The sequence below is a fragment of the Salvelinus namaycush genome, chromosome 30 (assembly GCF_016432855.1).
Source record: "Salvelinus namaycush isolate Seneca chromosome 30, SaNama_1.0, whole genome shotgun sequence".
NCBI classification, from domain to species: domain Eukaryota; kingdom Metazoa; phylum Chordata; class Actinopteri; order Salmoniformes; family Salmonidae; genus Salvelinus; species Salvelinus namaycush.
Genome location: NC_052336.1, coordinates 18,456,330 through 18,475,187, shown reverse-complemented (window position 1 = coordinate 18,475,187; position 18,858 = coordinate 18,456,330). Strand labels below are relative to the sequence as shown.

General features: G+C 42.0%; 1 protein-coding gene across 1 annotated transcript in view; it reads left to right on the top strand.

The window, feature by feature from the left end:
• LOC120025344 (synaptotagmin-9-like) overlaps positions 1 to 12,821 on the top strand; it is a 41,069-nt gene extending 28,248 nt beyond the window's left edge. Inside the window, exons 5-8 of the mRNA XM_038969881.1 lie at positions 8,577 to 8,697; positions 9,166 to 9,337; positions 10,859 to 10,988; positions 12,753 to 12,821. Coding sequence (XP_038825809.1) covers positions 8,577 to 8,697; positions 9,166 to 9,337; positions 10,859 to 10,988; positions 12,753 to 12,821 — 492 coding nt within the window. The remainder of the gene's footprint in view (positions 1 to 8,576; positions 8,698 to 9,165; positions 9,338 to 10,858; positions 10,989 to 12,752) is intronic.
• Positions 12,822 to 18,858: the final 6,037 nt, after the last annotated feature.

The following is an 18,858-nucleotide window of genomic DNA, read 5'->3' as shown; positions in this document are numbered from 1 at the left end:
AGAGCATTCCTGTACGCACAGGTTTGCGATACAGTCACAGAGCAAGGACAGCATGCAAATGTTGAGTTATGAATAATTCATGAGCTGGTTATTCTGTCCTCTGTGTTGGGGTGCAGGTGATTCTGTACCTTTAATAGTGATACAAGTCTTTGTAGTTTGTCTGAACAGCAACCATTTTGACTTTCATGAGTTTGGAACCCAGGTGACCTGACTCTAGGTGACTCATTATTCCTCCAGGATGACTGTGTTAGAGCCCTGTGCCCTGTAGCCTGGAGAATAATAGGTATAGCTAATGACCTGTCCTTCCCTTCAACCCATATCAATGGAACTTAAAGGCACATAGACCAGGGGTGGTCAATCCTACTCTGGCCCTGGCTGTAGACTTTTGTTCCAGCCAATGTGGCTGGTTGCATAGTGTAAGTCAGGGCTGGCCAGCCCTACTCCTGTGAAGCTACATAGAGGGTGTGCAGACTTTTCCAGCACTGATTCAACCAATGCCCTGCTGATTGGTACAATCCTGTGTTAGTGCTGGGCTACATTCAAATAGGGATTTTTTTTATTGAGGCCCTTGGATTTTGGATGTAAAGGTTGGGCTTCAGAGTGTACTCAGTGGTAATTATCTGATTGCAGTCTCTCTGCTGCCTTGATAAAACCTGTCTGGACTCCCCATCCCGGATCCGGGATATTTGTCATCAGAAACGCTGACTAGCATAGCCTAGCCTAGCGCAAACGGTATATAATAAAATATAATTTCATGAAATCACAAGTGCAATATTGCAAAACACACCTTAGCCTTTTGTTAATCCATCTGTCATCTCAGATTTTGAAATGATGCTTTACAGCGCAAGCAATACTTGCATTTGTGTAAATTTATCGATCACTCGACAAAACAATAAGAACACCTAGCGTCAGGTAACTTGGTCACGAAAATCAGAAAAGCAATCAAATTAATTGTTTACATTTGATGATCTTTGGATGGTTTCACTCACGGGACTCCCAGTTAGACAGCAAATGTTCCTTTTGTTCCATAAAGATATTTTTTATATCCAAATACCTCCGTTTGTTTGCTGCGTTATGCCCAGGAATCCACCGGAAAGAGCGTTTGCGACAACGCCGGAAAAAATTCCAAATTATATCCATAATGTCCACAGAAACATGTCAAACGTTGTTTATAATCCATCTTCAGGGTGTTTTTCAAATATCTATTCGATAATATATCAACCGGGACAGTTGGCTTTTCACTAGGACCGAGAGAAACAATGGCTGCCTTTCACTTTTGCGCAAAAATCACTCGGAGAGCCCCCACCTATCCACTTACGCAATGTGGTCGTTCACGCTCATCCTTCAAAATAAAAGCCTGAAACTATGTCTAAAGGCTGTTGACACCTTAGGGAAGACATAGAAAAAGAAGTCTGGTTGATATCCCTTTATATGGGAAATAGGGATGCATGGGAACAGAGAGGTCTCAAGAACAGGGCCACTTCCTGGTTGGATTTTCCTCAGGTTTTAGCCTGCAATATCAGTTCTGTTTAACTCACAGACAACATTTTCACAGTTTTGGAAACTTCAGAGTGTTTTCTATCCTAATCTGACTATTATATGCATATTCTAGTTTCGGGGCTGAGAAATAGGCAGTTTCAAATGGGTACGCCTTTTTAGCCAAAAGCGAAAACTGCGCCCCCTAGTCTTAAGAAGTTTTAACATCAGCCGTCCTCTCCTCTCCCCTCTCCTCTCCTACTCTGCTCTCTCTCTTCACTGCTCTCCTCTCCTCTCCCCTCTCCTACACTGTTCTCTCTCTTCACTGCTCTCCTCTCCACTCTCCTACTCTGCTCTCTCTCTTCACTGCTCTACTCTCCTCTGCCCTCTCCTCTCCTCCTCTCTCTCTCTTCACTGCTCTACTTTCCTCTCCCCTCTCTCTTTTCACTGCTCTACTTTCCTCTCCTCCTCTGCTCTCTCTCTTCAGTGCTCTATTTTCCTCTCCTCCTCTGCTCTCTCTCTCTTCACTGCTCTGTTCTCCTCTCCCCTCTCCTCCTCTGCTTTCTCTTCACTGCTCTACTCTCCTATTCCCTCCTCTGCCATTTATTATTCTCACATAATTGGTTGTCTAACATATTGACCACATGTGCGTGTGTGTCTGACTGTCTCAGTGTGGTTTAATTGGATGCTCTGTGACAACTGAACTCTACCTCCATCCCCTCACCTCCTCTTCCCCCTCTCTCTCACCTCCCTCCTCCCCTCAGCTCTGCCTCCTCTCTCTCACCTCCCTCTTCACCTCAGCTCTGCCTCCTCCGCCTCCACCTCACCTGTCTGGTAATCAGGCAATCGGTTCTCTCTCTCTCTGGGTGATGACAGTGAGATGCCGCTGTACCCACCATCTCTGATGAGCTCTAATATAATCTGCATGCTAATGTTAGACTAATTAATAATATGAATACACTCTAAGAAAAAAACAGTTCTACCTGGAATCAAACATTTTTTTACTAGGAGTGTACAGTGGGACACAATGAGGGTGGTAGTAGGCTGGGCAGAGAAATAAAAGTATATAGTGGAGGGCAGACTCAGTGTAGGTAGTAATTAATAAATCGCCACTCATATTGGGTCTTTGATAAGTTTAATTAGACTTTCAAATGTCTTTGCCACTTTGATCCAGCCATTATTTAGGAAGATGACCTAAATAATGTGCCAGTGAGGGGTTGTCTGGTAACATGGGTCATTAGCTCTGAGTGTATCTATATTTGGGAAGGACAAAAATATCAGTCTCAAGCCCATGGTATTTCATTTAACCGCAGGCATTTGGATGTTGGTATTTGGATGTGTGTGTGTGTGTGTGTGTGTGTGTGTGTGTGTGTGTGTGTGTGTGTGTGTGTGTGTGTGTGTGTGTGTGTGTGTGTGTGTGTGTGTGTGTGTGTGCGGGAGTGTGAGTGTGCATGCATATGACACGTGCTTCTGTGGATGTTTATGTTTGCATACACATAGCAGGATGGAGGGCTTCATTTCAGAGGGGAGTGACCTACATCTCGGCTGTTAGTGAGAGGGAGGCAGCTTTGACAGGTTGACACAGAGATGGTGATGGCATCCATTAATCACTAAAGCCTGTCTAGGGCTGGACCAGGCCTCCCACTAAGTCTGGAGCCCCAGCAACAACAGAGAACAGCCCTAACCAAGACCATGAAATCATACATCCCTCATGACTAAGACCAGGAGTTTACCTGACCATGTAACCTGACCAGGAAATACTCTGGGCCTAATTATAGCCTGTAAGTCATACATTTATAGTTTTTGCTCTTTATATTTTATTTTCACAATGATATTACAATTGGATTGCAATAGGCTTGTTTGTGTTGAGCTGCCTGTGGTTAGCAGTCCTTACCCTGAGGGCACATGAAGCTCTCTGGAACATTTCAAAACCCAATCCAAACCACACAAGATCTGTCTAAGATGCTCTGTCAGAACAGTTCACAGACCCAGCCCAGTGAAATGACTTTCATAAGCAAGCATTTGGCCCCAAACACAACAATTTACTGCAAATGACAACCCGCTCATACAGAGTGTAGCTACAGTATATGATGTACATGTTAACCGCTCACTGTGTACTGTGACATGAATACACATGCATATCGGAGGAGCTTGTTAGGGTCTTGAAGGTAAAACTGTTGTGGATGATGAGGGGGCTTGAAACAGAGACCCTCCAGTTATAAGTAACACATTACCTCCAAAGCTATCATGTAGCCAGTCAGAGTCTGGACCCAGTGAAGAAGGTCAGATCACACATATATTAGCATAGATCAGAAGAAACAAAGAAACCTGACAGGACTACTCTCTAGTGTCTATAACACTCGGTGTCCACCCAATATCTTCCCTCTCTCTGAACCACTACTCAAGGGGAAAAGAGAAAGAACAAAAAACAGAGTGAGATGAAGGGTGAGACAGTATGAAACAACCCTGCTGAAGTGTTACTGAGAAAGAGGGAGGAGTGTGTCTCATAGAGCTGACAGGATCATGCATCTCTCCCTTCTTTCACAACCTGAGGCAATCAGATCCACATCTCCTCACATAGCTGACAGAATCACACACCTCACTGACCAGCTGTATCAGTGCTCGGTATGATGGGGAAGATATACATGGGACGGAATGTTATTCTTTACAACATTCCAGTTGCTCTGAAATCTCACAGTTATTGTAAGATGACAACACGCCTCGAATACTTTGGAAATGTAGCAGGTTCTCTGAAATGGCATAGTTATTATTATGGAGTTTTAGTTTTCACAACATATCAGTTTTTCTGAAATGGAACAGTTATTGTAATATAACAACTTGCCTCGAATGACAAAATATCTCCTCATCCCTTTCATCATTAGCTAGACACAGGCAGAAACCTGACAAAACAGTTGTATTGTTCAGTGTTATCACAGCCTTTCGGATCTGTTGTAAGCTGCTGTTATGTTTGGCGTGTTAACTTTGAATATGTGTAGACAGAGTGCGTGTTACTACTGCACTCCGAGACCACTGCACACCAAACATAGACGAAGTCGACGACAGTCACAGCTCCCGAAATAGGAGAGCAGTGACGTTGTTCAATTTATTTATTTATAAAAATATTTAAAAAATCACCTTTATTTAACCAGGTAGGCCAGTTGAGAACAAGTTCTCATTTACAACTGCGACCTGGCCAAGATAAAGCAAAGCAGTGCGGCAAAACAACAACAGAGTTACACATAAACAAACGTACAGTCAATAACACAATAGAAAAACCTATGTACAGCGTGTGCAAATGTAGAAGAGTAGGGAGGTAAGGCAATAAATAAGCCATAGAGGCAAAAAAATTAAAATTTAGCATTAACACTGGAATGACAGATGTGCAGATGATAATGTGCAGGTAGAAAATAGAGATACTGGGGTGCAAGTAACAATATGGGAATGAAGTTGGGTGGGCTATTTACAGATTGGCTGTGTACAAGTACAGTGATCGGTGAGCTGCTCTGACAGCTGATGCTTAAAGTTAGAGAGGGAGATATGAGTCTCCAGCTTCAGTGATTTTTGCAATTCGTCCCAGTCATTGGCAGCAGAGAACTGGAAGGAAAGGCGGCCAAAGGAAGTGCTGGCTTTTGGGGTGACCAGTGAAATATACCTGCTGGAGCACGTGCTACAGGTGGGTGTTGCTATGGTGACCAGTGAGCTGAGATAAGGTGGGGCTTAACCTAGCATAGACTTATAGATGACCTGGAGCCAGTGGGTTTGACCTGTTATTTGTGTTGTTGTAGATGAGTGGTCACCTTAACTCTCAGATTAAGTTGGGGTAGCGTGCTGTATCTGTCTGCCGGACAACCAATCAGAGGGAAGGATTCCTGATGGAAGAGGGTAGGAGGGAGATTCAGGGATACAAATACAACACAAATACAATAAGCCCGTCCTCCTATAGCTCCTCCCACCATCCTCTATTTCAGTCTTTAGCACCATCTCTCTTCCTTATTCCCTCCTTCAGGTTCTCTACTATCCTTTGGGGGATGTCTAAACCAAGTATGGTTTCTGTTGTTTGCCAATGCATACACACGCATATTTTTACATTTTAGTCATTGAGCAGACACTTATCCAGAGCGACTAACAAGAGCAATTAGGGTTAAGAGAAAGATTTTTCACCTCGTCGGCTCAGGAATTCGAACCAGAGACCTTTCGGTTATTGGCCGAAAGCTCTTAACCGCTAGGCTACCTGCCGTCCAGCACATACATACCCGCACGCGCACAGGCATGCGCACACACACACACACACACACACACACACACACACACACACACACACGCACACGCACACGCACACACGAACGCATACACAAAACCAATATCAGTTGAAGTATAACTGATTGTTTGGCCCGGGGGAGAGCAGCTCTGCTAGTCATAGAGGGGTGTTTGCTTATCTGTGTGAAGGGCCTATACAATTCAACGGAAGTGCAGCTGTATTCCGCGTCTGTGCTGAGGCCATGGCCATAGAAGAATCCTTGTAAATGTAATTTTGCTGTACTGAAACAAAGGGGTATGACTGCACAACTGTAGGACTAATTTAGCTTCTCCTAGGCAGAGTAGTAGCTTCTGTAAGTAGATTGTGTTACCTGAAACCATGGCGTTAGCAGTAAATGCTCTCTACGAGGCTGTACTTTAGCTGGGATGTGTAAAGCCAATGAGATTTGGGGTTGTGAGGCGACGTGATGACCAGAGACTCAGAGGAGCACCCGCTGTTGCCTCCTACACCTACTGTCACCCCCCCCCCCCTCCCGCTCTCTTAAAATGCTATTTCCTGCTGGCGAAGGCCCTTCGGGGGGTCCCTGGATGCCTGGGACACGGATCTAACCCTTCTCATCCTGCTTGCACCCCAGAGCAACTCGATAGGAAGACGATTAGGGAGAGGTGTGTAAATGTCACAGGACGTAGGGACCTCATCACAGAACACCGCAGGGGGTTCTAGGAGAAAACAACCCCCCTCCCCCCCTCGGGCATGGTAGACGGCAGAGAGAGACCAGCAGAATGCCCTGCTATTAACAGTCTGAGGGGCATTCTGTTTGTGTTCGCTAATCTAGTTTGGGAAGGAGAAAGTAACTATAAAAAAAAAATGCACGGCTGCAAACGCATCAATATGCCTTAGGAATGTCTAGAGGTATTCATTAGTAGGACTACAGTACAGTAGCAAAACATTTTGTGTAAGTTTGGTAACGTTTTTATGAAACCTTTCATTGGGTTAATCAATTAAAATCTTGCATAGAAAGTTATTGCTCTCCCATTAAAATGTTCCAGTGGAATTCTCAGTGTGTCAGAGGAGCTCTCACTACCTCTACGGAGTTATTTTCAGAACAGGGTGATATTTGAGCTGTTGCTTTTTACAGCCGAACAGAAGTCTTGTCACTATCATCATAAGGAGTGGACCAAAATGCAGCGTGGTATGTTTCCATCCTTTTGATTAGGAAGAGAAAACTCAAATAACAAAAACAATAAAGCGAACAAACGAAACGTGAAGCTCAGCGTAGTGCTCACAGGTAACTATACCTAGACAAGATCCCACAAAGCACAAAGGGTAAATGGCTGCCTAAATATGATCCCTAATCAGAGACAACGATAAACAGCTGCCTCTGATTGGGAATCATACCAGGCCAACATAGATATATAATTACCTAGATGACCCACCCTAGTCACACCCCGACCTAACCAACATAGAGAATAACAGGCTCTCTATGGTCAGGGCGTTACAAGTCTTCTCTCTCGTGTAGCATCAATGTTTATTATTGGAAATATGATAGGGAGTTTTCCAGACCAATGACTGGGAAGGGTTTCAGATAAATCTAGCCTGACACCTTTGCTACAGCACCGTTACTGTAAGGCCTGGGTGTCGGAGTGTGGAGTCAACACGCAGGAAACAGCAGGTGCCAAATACAAAATGTTCTTTAATGAACACGGACCATCTAGTCCACCCTATAAACACACTGGGTGTACTATCTAACCAACCCCAGACACGGGGGAAAAGGAACACAGTCCAGAAAACACGTAGCACACAATCAACACCACTACTTACAAGCAAACAATCCCGCACAAAGAAACGTGCGGGCCGGCTGACTAATAAGCCCAACTAATTAACCCTAATACACCACAGGTGAACCCAATAACCACATAGGGAGGGGGAGAAAAAGATCAGTGGCAGCTAATAGGCCGGTGACGACGACCGCCGAACGCCACCCGCACGGGAAGGAGAGCCTGCCTCGGTCGAAGTCGTGACAGTTACCTGTGATTGAGATTGTGATGATACTTATGAGGACATGTCAGTGATGAGTTCTCCTATAAATTAGCAACATATTAGTTATAAAGAGATTGAGGGAATTTGCCATTGTTAATCTCATAAGAAAAAGCTCTGCCTACCCTTCAGCGAAACCAACTAGAGAGTTGCCATGATAGGGTTTTGGTCAACATGTTGGCTCAAGTCCTTGTAAAATCCCACGGCAATGGTTTGAGCTTGATATGGTCAGAGCTTGTTGTGATAGTGTTCTATTCCATCCTTATTCTAATGATATTGGGGTAAGAACAATAAGGATCTTGCCCTTGACCGATCCGGACCGTATATTGATTATTTTGAGATTATTTATTTAGTGGTTGATATAGTGGTGTTGTGTTTCCACCCTGCAGGATACAGTGGTTGATATTGTTGTGTTGTGTTTCCACCCTGCAGGATACAGTGGTTGATATTGTTGTGTTGTGTTTCCACCCTGCAGGATACAGTGGTTGATATTGTTGTGTTGTGTTTCCACCCTGCAGGATACAGTGGTTGATATTGTTATGTTGTGCTTCCACCCTGCAGGATACAGTGGTTGATAGTATTGTGTTTCCACCCTGGACACAGTAGTTGATATTGTGGTGTTAGGTTGTGTTTCCACCCTGCAGGATACAGTGGTTGATATTGTTATGTTGTGCTTCCACCCTGCAGGATACAGTGGTTGATAGTATTGTGTTTCCACCCTGGACACAGTAGTTGATATTGTGGTGTTAGGTTGTGTTTCCACCCTGCAGGATGTGGTTGATATTGTGGTGTTTCCACCCTGCAGGATAATGTGGACCTGGGAGACCTGATGTTCTCTCTGTGCTACCTGCCCACTGCCGGCAGACTGACCATCACCATGATCAAGGCCAGGAACCTTAAGGCCATGGACATCACTGGGGCATCAGGTAGAAGTCAACACTACCACAAAAATACATCATATCTCACTGTGGATTTCTATTCAGCACATTACTATAACACTGTGTGTTTCTATTTAATACTACCTAACATCAACATATGCTGTATACAACAAAAATAGTACAGTAGACTCTGTCTCAGTCTCAATGTCTCAGTCTCAATGTCTCAGTCTCAATGTCTCAGTCTCAATGTCTGAATGTCTCAGTCTCAATGTCTCAGTCTCAATGTCCGAATGTCTCAGTCTCAATGTCTCAGTCTCAATGTCTCAGTCTCAATGTCTCAGTCTCAATGTCTCAGTCTCAATGTCTGAATGTCTCAGTCTCAATGTCTCAGTCTCAATGTCTCAGTCTGAATGTCTCAGTCTCAATGTCTGAATGTCTCAGTCTCAATGTCTCAGTCTCAATGTCTCAGTCTCAATCTCTCAATCTCTCAGTCTCTCTATGTCTCTATCTCTCTAGACCCGTATGTGAAGGTCTCGCTAATGTGTGACGGTCGGAGATTAAAAAAGAGGAAAACTTCAACTAAAAGGAACACTCTGAACCCTGTCTACAATGAAGCCATAGTCTTTGATGTCCCCCCAGAGAACATTGACCAGATCGGCCTTATGATCGCCGTCATGGACTACGACCGGTGAGTAAATTTAACTCAGAGATCCAGTAGTTTTTAACTCAGTGACTCGGTAGCTTTTAACTCAGTGACTCAGTAGCTTTTGAAAGTGCTAGCTACTGCCCTCATTCAACACCATTTTAACTATGCTAGTACTTCCTGGTTTGGGGGCTTATCTAAATGTATGAAGGGGAAGCTCCAGGTAGCCCAGAATAAGCTGATCAGGGTGGTATTGAAGGTGAGTCCACGTACTCACATAGGCAGGAGCTGCTTTCAGGAACTAAACTGGCTGCCTGTTGAGGCTAGGGTGTCCCAGATTAGACTAGGTTCGGTTTACAGGACTATTTATGATCCTGCGCCCAGATATCTAAGTGATTGATTTCCTCATGTTAGGGATGCACACAATCACAGCACCAGATCAGGTGTTGCTGATGTGTGCTTTTACAGGTTCAGGAGTAATGCTGGGAAATATACTTTCTTATGTACTGGAGCCTCAGAATGGAATGAGTTGCCTCTGCTCATAAAAACAACTTCCTCCATGGGAAGCTTTAAAAATAAAGTAAAAATATGTTTGTGCCCATATGAATAACTGTTATGATGTAACTGGAATGATGAGATAGATGTTCTTCTTCTCTGTTTTTGTTTTATTATTTCACTGCCGTACTGTGTTCGGTCTTGTCTAGCCATCTTGTCTCAAGAGGACCACAATGGAAATAAGTCCCAGACTTTATTGTGTGTTATCCTCAATGATTTTATTCATGTACACGTACGGCTTTTTCAAGTTTTATGTGTGCTTGTTTTTTTTAAATGGTCGAATTAATAAATTAAACTAAAAGCTAAACTCAATGACTCAGTAGCTTTTAACTCAGTGACAGTAGTTTTTAAATTGTGGTTCTTATGCAGTATATACCCTTGTGCTACTTGTCAGTCTCTCAGAATTGATGCATGGCATATAGAAGGTTAAAACGCTTTCAATGCAGATGGGAGTGAATTAGAGAAGGTTACATTACCCCGGAGCCTCCTATCTTGTGGGTAGCAGTCCAACATCTCCACGTCTTTATCTTCCTTCTATTCTTTCTCTTATCAATTCTCATTTTAGTACCGCTATGTTTTTCTACCATGGCAAATGTATCATCATTACTGTGAAGGCAGACATATTCACATGATCACCTAGCTTTGAATGACTGTTCTGTCACACCATTATTGAAAAGATTCTCTCTTTCTGTCACATCCTTTAGTTCTGTCACACCATTCATACAGACACAATATGAATGTTCTTTCCTGAGATTTCACATCCCATCATACATTTTGGTTGATGCCCTATTTTTCGCTGAATTCACACATTTTCAATGAGTCATGTGATTCACTTTTAGATCCACACAGGGTTACTGTAATGTTACTTTAATGTTCTGTCTAAAGTTAGGAATAAACGTGTATGTTTATCTTACTACCCAAATAAACATTACGTTTAGGTAGAGACAGTACTCCTTCATCTCCAGTCCAAAGGCAGGAGTAATGAAGGCCTCTGTGTGTTTCCCTATCCAGTGTAGGCCATAATGAGGTCATCGGGGTGTGTAAAGTGGGCACCGATGCAGAGCACCTGGGCCGAGACCACTGGAACGAAATGCTGTCTTACCCGCGAAAACCCATCGCCCACTGGCACCCGCTCATAGAGGTAAAGCCGGTGTTCGTTTGTGTGTGTGTGTGTGTGTGCCCACATATGTGTCTTGTTTCCAAGTGCAACATTTTCAAGGTTTGTCTCAGCCTAAATAGGTTTTTATTGCATACTGTCAAAATGACTCAAATACCCGGCATCTTTGAGCTGACTAGTTTGACCTATGTCTGGTGGTTTTAGACTTCAAACGGTAGAGTGTCGTTAACTGCCACAGAAACTCATTCATCAGAATTACCCTCCTCTTTTCTAAAGCCTCATTCTTCTCAATAATCAATACCCTAAGAGGCTCTCAACCTCTCTACCTCCCAACGCAAAAAATACTCCATTGTTAAAAACAGCTGAGAATGCCAAGGCTTTCAGCGAGTAGGTGTACCTTGATGGCAGCAAGAAGCATGGCAGCAAGTATACTGATTCTTCTGAAGAAGAATCAAGGCCTTTCTACATTTCATGTTTACATTGCATTGTATAAGATGTTGCTATGTACAAGGTAGCTGAACAGCGGTATACATACAATAGCTGACATGAATTGGAAATATATAATAATACATCTATTATTATGGCGGCTAAATTGAGTGGAGAGGAGTGTTGAGGAGTTGAAGGAGAGAGTGTGTGACCTGTGCACTCAGCCTTGTGTAATGGCTTTATTGTGTTGGCATCAAAGGAGACTGTCTTCCTTTTAGAACACAGCTGAGTGAACCACCAATGTTTAGAGAGGGAGCGAGGGGGAGAAAGAGAGAGTGAGACAGACAGATAGGGAGAGACACTGTAGATTAAGTGAAAGAGACAGTACGAGAGCAAGAAAAGAGGTAGAGAGACAGACAGAGCAGGATTTGAGAAAAGGAACAATTAAGCAGACTATTCTGTTTGCTTCAGGGATACTTACTTAGTTAGTTACATTATGTGACTATACTTTGAAATCCTAATTTGAGCCCCCAGGAAAGCACATCTATTATTTAGCAGTCTGCCTCACCAGCCATTTGAATCAATGTTGTTCTGCCTTCACAAGGCCCTCCCCCAAAAAATCACATATTCAAAACACACCCGGGACGCAAAAGGACTTCAAACGCAGCTTTGTTTGTGTGTGTTTGTTTGCTCTGTAACCCATCACTCTCTCCCTCACTCTCTTTCCGTAATGGCTTCTGTCTTTTTGCTTTTTAGCCAGCAAACAAAACAATTACTGTCAAGAAGAACTGAACCTTTAACTGGAAAATACATCTGACTTTGATGAGATGAAAAGAGAGGAAGACGTTTTTCTGCTTGCTTAACTAACCGATTCTGAGCGGCTAGATTTCTGCAAGCGAAAGAAGAGAATCAATCAAGTGCTTTCATGTTGAAGTGCTGGGAGTTTGAGAGAATCTCTGTTTTCACTACGGGTGTTTTAGAGAGTAGTTCTGTTTGGCAGTCCTCTAAGGAGGATTCAGAGGCAATAAAGATTATTTCCAAAACATATTTTAGTTTGGCACAGCTTGTTGCTTATCACCTACAATTAGTGAGAGAGTCTTGCATTAGTGAGCTCTTATTAATGTCTTTAGGTCACAATTGCTGCTATTACGCTTTAACTATAGTGCAGTGAACGTCACTTTCTAACAGAACTCACAATTTAATTAGTTTATTGAAGTAGCAGATTTGGTCAATACACTGACCCGAAGTGATCTGTTATCTTCATCCCCTTTACAGAATGTCTCTAGGACTACTAATCTACATGTACACAGCTATCTTTATTGGAGGTTTATCTCTCTCATCTCTCTTCTCTCTCTCCCACAGTACCAAGGCACCACAGGCGGGAGCCAGGCAGGGTCCTGTAATTCCCTGAAGACTCCTCCGTCTCCGTAAGCCCGTAAGCTTAACCGTCTGGTCCCTCCTGGAATACGACCACAAGGAGAAGAGCCAGGCAGCCCAGCCCAACCGTAGGAGTACCGTTCTGCTGAGTGGTCGACATACTGTTATACGTCACGACCGTGTGCGGTCGATCTCCTGGTTATCAGAGACCAATTATTGTCTGCTCTGCGTCTCTGGGACAGGACGTTTGCATGGGGAGTTGGATTGATTCAGTTGCATGTTGAGTGACCACATAATATGGTTGTTTTCTTTTTTATTCAGTTCCAAAAAGAAAATCGATGACAAAAACAACCAGGAAGTTTTAACAGTTTGGTCTAAGCCTGAGTTTGAAGTAACCGTTTTTTACATTAGTCTTGTTCTACCTGTTTTTAATGGGGTGTGTCTGTATTGCACAGTGTACTTAAAAACAACCAGTTGAACTGACATACATATTTCATTTGGAAACGGTGCATGAGGTCATGGTTTTTGGTGGAATATCTTCTCATCAGTTTCTTTCGGTTTCTGTTCTTGGAATAGATTGTTCTGTCGGATGATCACATGACATGTGCAGTGGCAATTCATTTCTTAGACTTAGTACCTGTACGTAAAAATGTCCTTTCAATTGTTATCAATAAATATTTATTAATAAATACACAGCTGGGTGTTCAATGTTAATACTCGTCACCTGTTGCTATGGCAACTACAGATTGTCTTGAGGCGATAAAAGGCAAGTGTAAAACCATATGGTAATGAAAACCAACATGCCTAATCTGATCATGTAAATTAATACAATTATTATGTGTAATTGGGGGACTGTGATTCTATTACAGTTTTTAACAATCACTTTGGCACTAATTTCAGAACCTTGTGGTCATTTTTCAAAACTCTAGACACAAAACTCAAAACGGTCATCACTTGTAACACAGGCTGTCCAATGTTCAAAACATTGCATTGTGCATTCATATCTTTAAAGAAACCTTGCACTTGAAGAATCATTGGTTCAAATAACTCATTTATCATGAAAAACCATAGGAACATTCATTGAGATCACCCACACACAAGATACCGATAGTTTCACTGTGTAGTTGTTCATACAATCATTAAATATTGTAGTACAAAATATGTGATACATGTTTCATTATGCTACTACACGTTAATACATCACTGTAAAAGGACTAGTAGAGAGAATACTACAGACATAGTGGAATCATTGAACAAAATATGAAATGTATTGATGAAATACATTAAAATCACAACATAGGTTTCTTTGAATCAAAGCTAAAATAATTAGCTAAAAAAAAGAAAAAACAGTTAAAGGTCAACTGCAGTGTTCCTCACCTGGCTTACTGTAAAAAGCTAAACAAAAGATTGATTACTGTACTTCTATATTTTCATCAACCCTGTCTTGTGGATTTGGCCACGGGTTCTCATCCACATCACAATGGATGTTTTCATTAGCCAAACATCTTAGGAAGAATCTTCGGACATGGCGAATCCAGGCCTGACACTGGTCTGCCGTGATTTCATTGCATGCGTCATCCATGGTCTGGAGAAGGGTGGCTTGTTCGTGAGGGCGCCTATCATATACCTTCCACCTCCTTTTGGAGAAAAATTCCTCAATCGGGTTAAGGAAAGGAGAGTATGGGGGTAAGTACATGGTGGTAAATTGTGGATGGGCCTGAAACCATGCTTGCACCATTTGAGCATGGTGGAGCCTGACATTATCCCACACAATGACATAGGTCACACCATCAGCTCTACAGACCTGATTTAGATCATCAAGGAATGTTACAAGGAGAGCTGCATTATATGATTCAATACGAGGTCTGCGTCCCACCACACCATCTTCCGATTTTGCCGCACACATGGTGATGTTGTCCAGGTACTGGATGGTTGCCCGCTGGCAAATGAAATTCTGACCTCTCCTCCTTGTCTTGGCCAGGTTGAAGCCTGCCTCATCCAAAAATAGGAATTTGTGATGGTTTTCGTCAGCATCCAGCTCCATCACCCTCTAAAAATACATTTTGGAAGGAGAATTACTGATTACAATGATGCAGAATTTGGGGGGAATTTTTCACAAGAGGCATCTTGAAACTGAACATACCTGAGCGTACTCAGTGCTCAGTTGCTTCACTTTGTCTGCATTTCTTTCAAAAGGCACACGGTATAGCTGTTTTAGAGACACCTGGTGCTTTTCAGCACGCGTGCAATAGTCCGCAAACTTATGGCTTCCACATTGTTGAACATGTCGTCATTGTCCAAGATGTGCTGCCGAATTTCAGTAAGGTGAATATCATTTCTGGCCCGAACCAAATTGACCACAGCCCACTCTTGTTGGTCAGTCAGAATTTTGCCTCTGCCTCCCCTATTTGGCCTAGTCTCAATTCTGCAGGGAAAATTACAGTAAGAACACATTTAGTCACATCACCTACTCTGTGGTACACATTTGTATGCAGTATACAGTTGTTTGACAATTGAGAGTAGCCTAAAGTTTAGTGCATGCTGAAGACTTACCGGTTCTCATTGCAGAAAGTTCTGACCATGGTGCTTCCAGCATCTCATAAACAGCTCCCCTCCTGGGATTATTCCTCACTACAGTCGCTAGAGTTTACAGAGAATGGTGTGATAAACACAACACAATCAGTGAGCGGCTGTTCTGTGGGCAAAAACATCATGTTAATGAGAGAGGTCGGAGGAGAATGTCCAGACTTATTCAAGCTAACAGAAAGGCCACAAATACCAAAATAACAGCCGTTTAAAACAGTGGTGTGCAGAAGGGCATCTCTTAACGTACAACGCCGTGAATAATTCAGGCTGTTGTGGAGGCAAAAGGGGGTCCTACCCAGTACTAGATAGGTGTACCTAATAAAGTGTACAGTAATGTCAAATCTGAAAACATGGTCTGGAAAAGTGGTACATGGGACCATAGAAACAGTTTCTGATAAAGTTTCTGATATTGATGATGAAATATTACATCCATAGATAATGTAGTCCAATTTGTTCCACGGAAATTGGTGTCAATGGATCTCGTTATCCTGAAACTTTCATGATCTAAACATGGAATATTGTTTGTCAGTTTCCATAAAACTATGCATTAAAAATAATGCTACAGTTACTTATCATTTTGAGCAGTTGTATCAATTGATAGTTAGATCATTGTAATGAAATGAATAGACAGTCATCTCAGACGTAATGTGTGAATTGTATTTTGAAATGGTAATACTTTGATGTTAACTTCTTAGAACTAGGGGGCGACATTTTCACTTTTGGATGAATTGGTGCCCAAATTGAACGGCCTCGTACTCTGTCCTAGATCATATGATATGCATATTATTATTACTATTGGATAGAAAACACTCTGAAGTTTCTAAAACTGTTTGAATTATATCTGTGAGTAAAACAGAACTCATATGGCAGGCAAACTTCCAAACAGGAAGTGAAAATTCTGAAATGGGTTGCTGTGAAAGGCATCGCCTATTCAATTCTCCTATATTTATGGATCTGTCTGCACTTCATACGCCTTCCACTAGATGTCAACAGGCAGTGGAACGTGGAATGAAGCGTCTAGCTTGATGTGGGACCGGATGAGAGCCATTGGAGTGACTGGTCAGGCATATTGCCAGTTCTTGGCCACGCACACTGCGCATGTGATGTCCTTCCTTTCTATCGGTTATATAGATATGAAGAAATGCTCCGTTTGGGACGTTATTGGATATATATGATAAAAACATCCTGAAGATTGATTCTCAACTGAGTTTGACCAGTTTATTCGATTTGTAATATCACTTTTTGAAGTTTTCGTTCATTAGCGTAAATTTGGATGGACACGTGAACTACACATGCTAGCCAAAGTTGCTAATTCGACAGAAGTAATGGACATTATAAAACAAAAAAACTATTTATTGTTGAACTAGGATTCCTGGCACTGCATTCTGATGAACGATTATCAAAGGTAAGGGAATATTTATGATGTAATTTCGTATTTCTGTTGACTCCAACATGGCGGAGAATGGCTGAGCGCCGTCTCAGATTATTGCATGCTGTGCTTTTTACTAAAGTAATTTTTTAAAATCTAACACAGCGGTTGCATTAAGAACCAGTGTATCTTTAATTATATGTTAAACATGTATCTTTATCAAAGTTTTATGATGTGTATTTCTGTATTTCACGTGGCTATCTGTAAATACTCTCGCTATTTTGGAGCCATTTCTGAACATGGCGCCAATGTAAAACCACGATTTCTGGCTATAAATATGCACATTATCGAACAAAAGATAAATGTATTGTATAACATGATGTCATATGACTGTCATCTGATGAAGTTGTTCAAAGGTTAGTGATTAATTCTATCTCTATTTGTGGGTTTTGTGAAAGCTATCTTTGCTGTGAAAAAATGGCTGTGTTTTTTGGGATATGGTGGTGAGCTAACATAAATATATGTTGTGTTTTCGCTGTAAAACATTTTATAAATCGGACATGTTGGCTGGATTCACAAGATGTTTATCTTTCATTTGCTGTATTAGACTTGTGATTTCATGAAATTATATTATATTATTTAAGTTGTGTCATTTTGAACAGGTGATTTTAGTTCAATGAACAAATGATCTTAGTTTTATGTGTATTGATCCAAGCAAATGGAAAAAGTGTTAGAGTTTTGAAAATTGTGCATTTTGATCATCGGATGTGAGTTTTGTGTCTAGAGTTGTGAAAAATGACATCAAGGTTCTGAAATTAGTGCCACAGTTATTGTAAAAAACTGTAAGTTATTACAATAAGATAAATGTCAAACTGAGTGGCTGTAAAATACTGTAGAGAGAGGGGGAAAGACGACCAAGACCAGAGAGAAGGGCTATCAAGAGATAGTCATAAAAATAAACAGCGAAACTGTGTGTGTGTGTGTGTGTGTGTGTGTGTGTGTGTGTGTGTGTGTGTGTGTGTGTGTGTGTGTGTGTGTGTGTGTGTGTGTGTGTGTGTGTGTGTGTGTGTGTGTGTGTGTGTGTGCGTGTGAGTCTAAGTGTTTTCTGAGAGATGGAGATGGGGTCTAGTCATTTGTTTTGTACCTTGTCGATGATCAGTTGCTTTGCAAATTACAAATCCAATCAATGAGATCGCAGCCAAGTGGATAACCATGACTGGAAGAAGCGCCTGTATTTGTGAGAAGGTTACTAATGAATCCACATAGAAACCAATGCCAAATGAACATCTGCTCAGAACATTCACAGATGACTTATCATTATGGTTTAGAATAATCTGGATACATGCCTAGTTGCTAACTACTGTTTCACTTTATCAGCTGGGTTCAGCCAATAATAATGTGTGGCTATGCATACCTCTTGGGGATACATGTACTTGTACATTTGAGGCTCTGACAGAATATTGACTCCACTGTTTCCTTCAGTGTCATACAGGCTCATCAGTTTTAGAGCAAGCTGATTGGTTATCGAACCATGTGTCTCCTCATTGCGTAGGCTGCATGTTCTGGGGCTAATTTGGTCCTCCGTCGCTCTCCATGGATTAGCTGCCTCCAGTGATGATGAGCTGTGATTTGTCACTGTCAGAGAGAGTGTTTTCAATCAGACATGCCTGCCCCTCACAAAGTGCCAGAAATCAGAGTCTGATGAAGTTGTACCTACTCCATATGCTGTTCTCAGGTCCATTTAGCATGTTCCTCCTAATGGTAAAGTTAGGGATTAGGAGGGTCAACTGATCCTAGATCTGTGCCTACTACCCGCAGCACTAGAAGTGTGGTGTTCTAATCTAATCAATTGTACCTCGTGTATTGAGCCAGTTTATCAGATATACTGTAGATCAGAAGAGGTCTACCGTGACTGTCTGTTGAATATCCATGTTTCATTATCTTATGCTTTTAGTGATGAATGACTTTACATGTTGAACTCTACCTGAATGATGGCTACCATTGTATTGACTTTAGTCATGGGAATCATGTAACATCTGTTGTACTCTGGACTTTTAACATTTCTGGAAATCACTCTTATGGCTACTGTGAAGGTTAACCACATTTACCAGCATGACTTCATAGCTCCATACACAT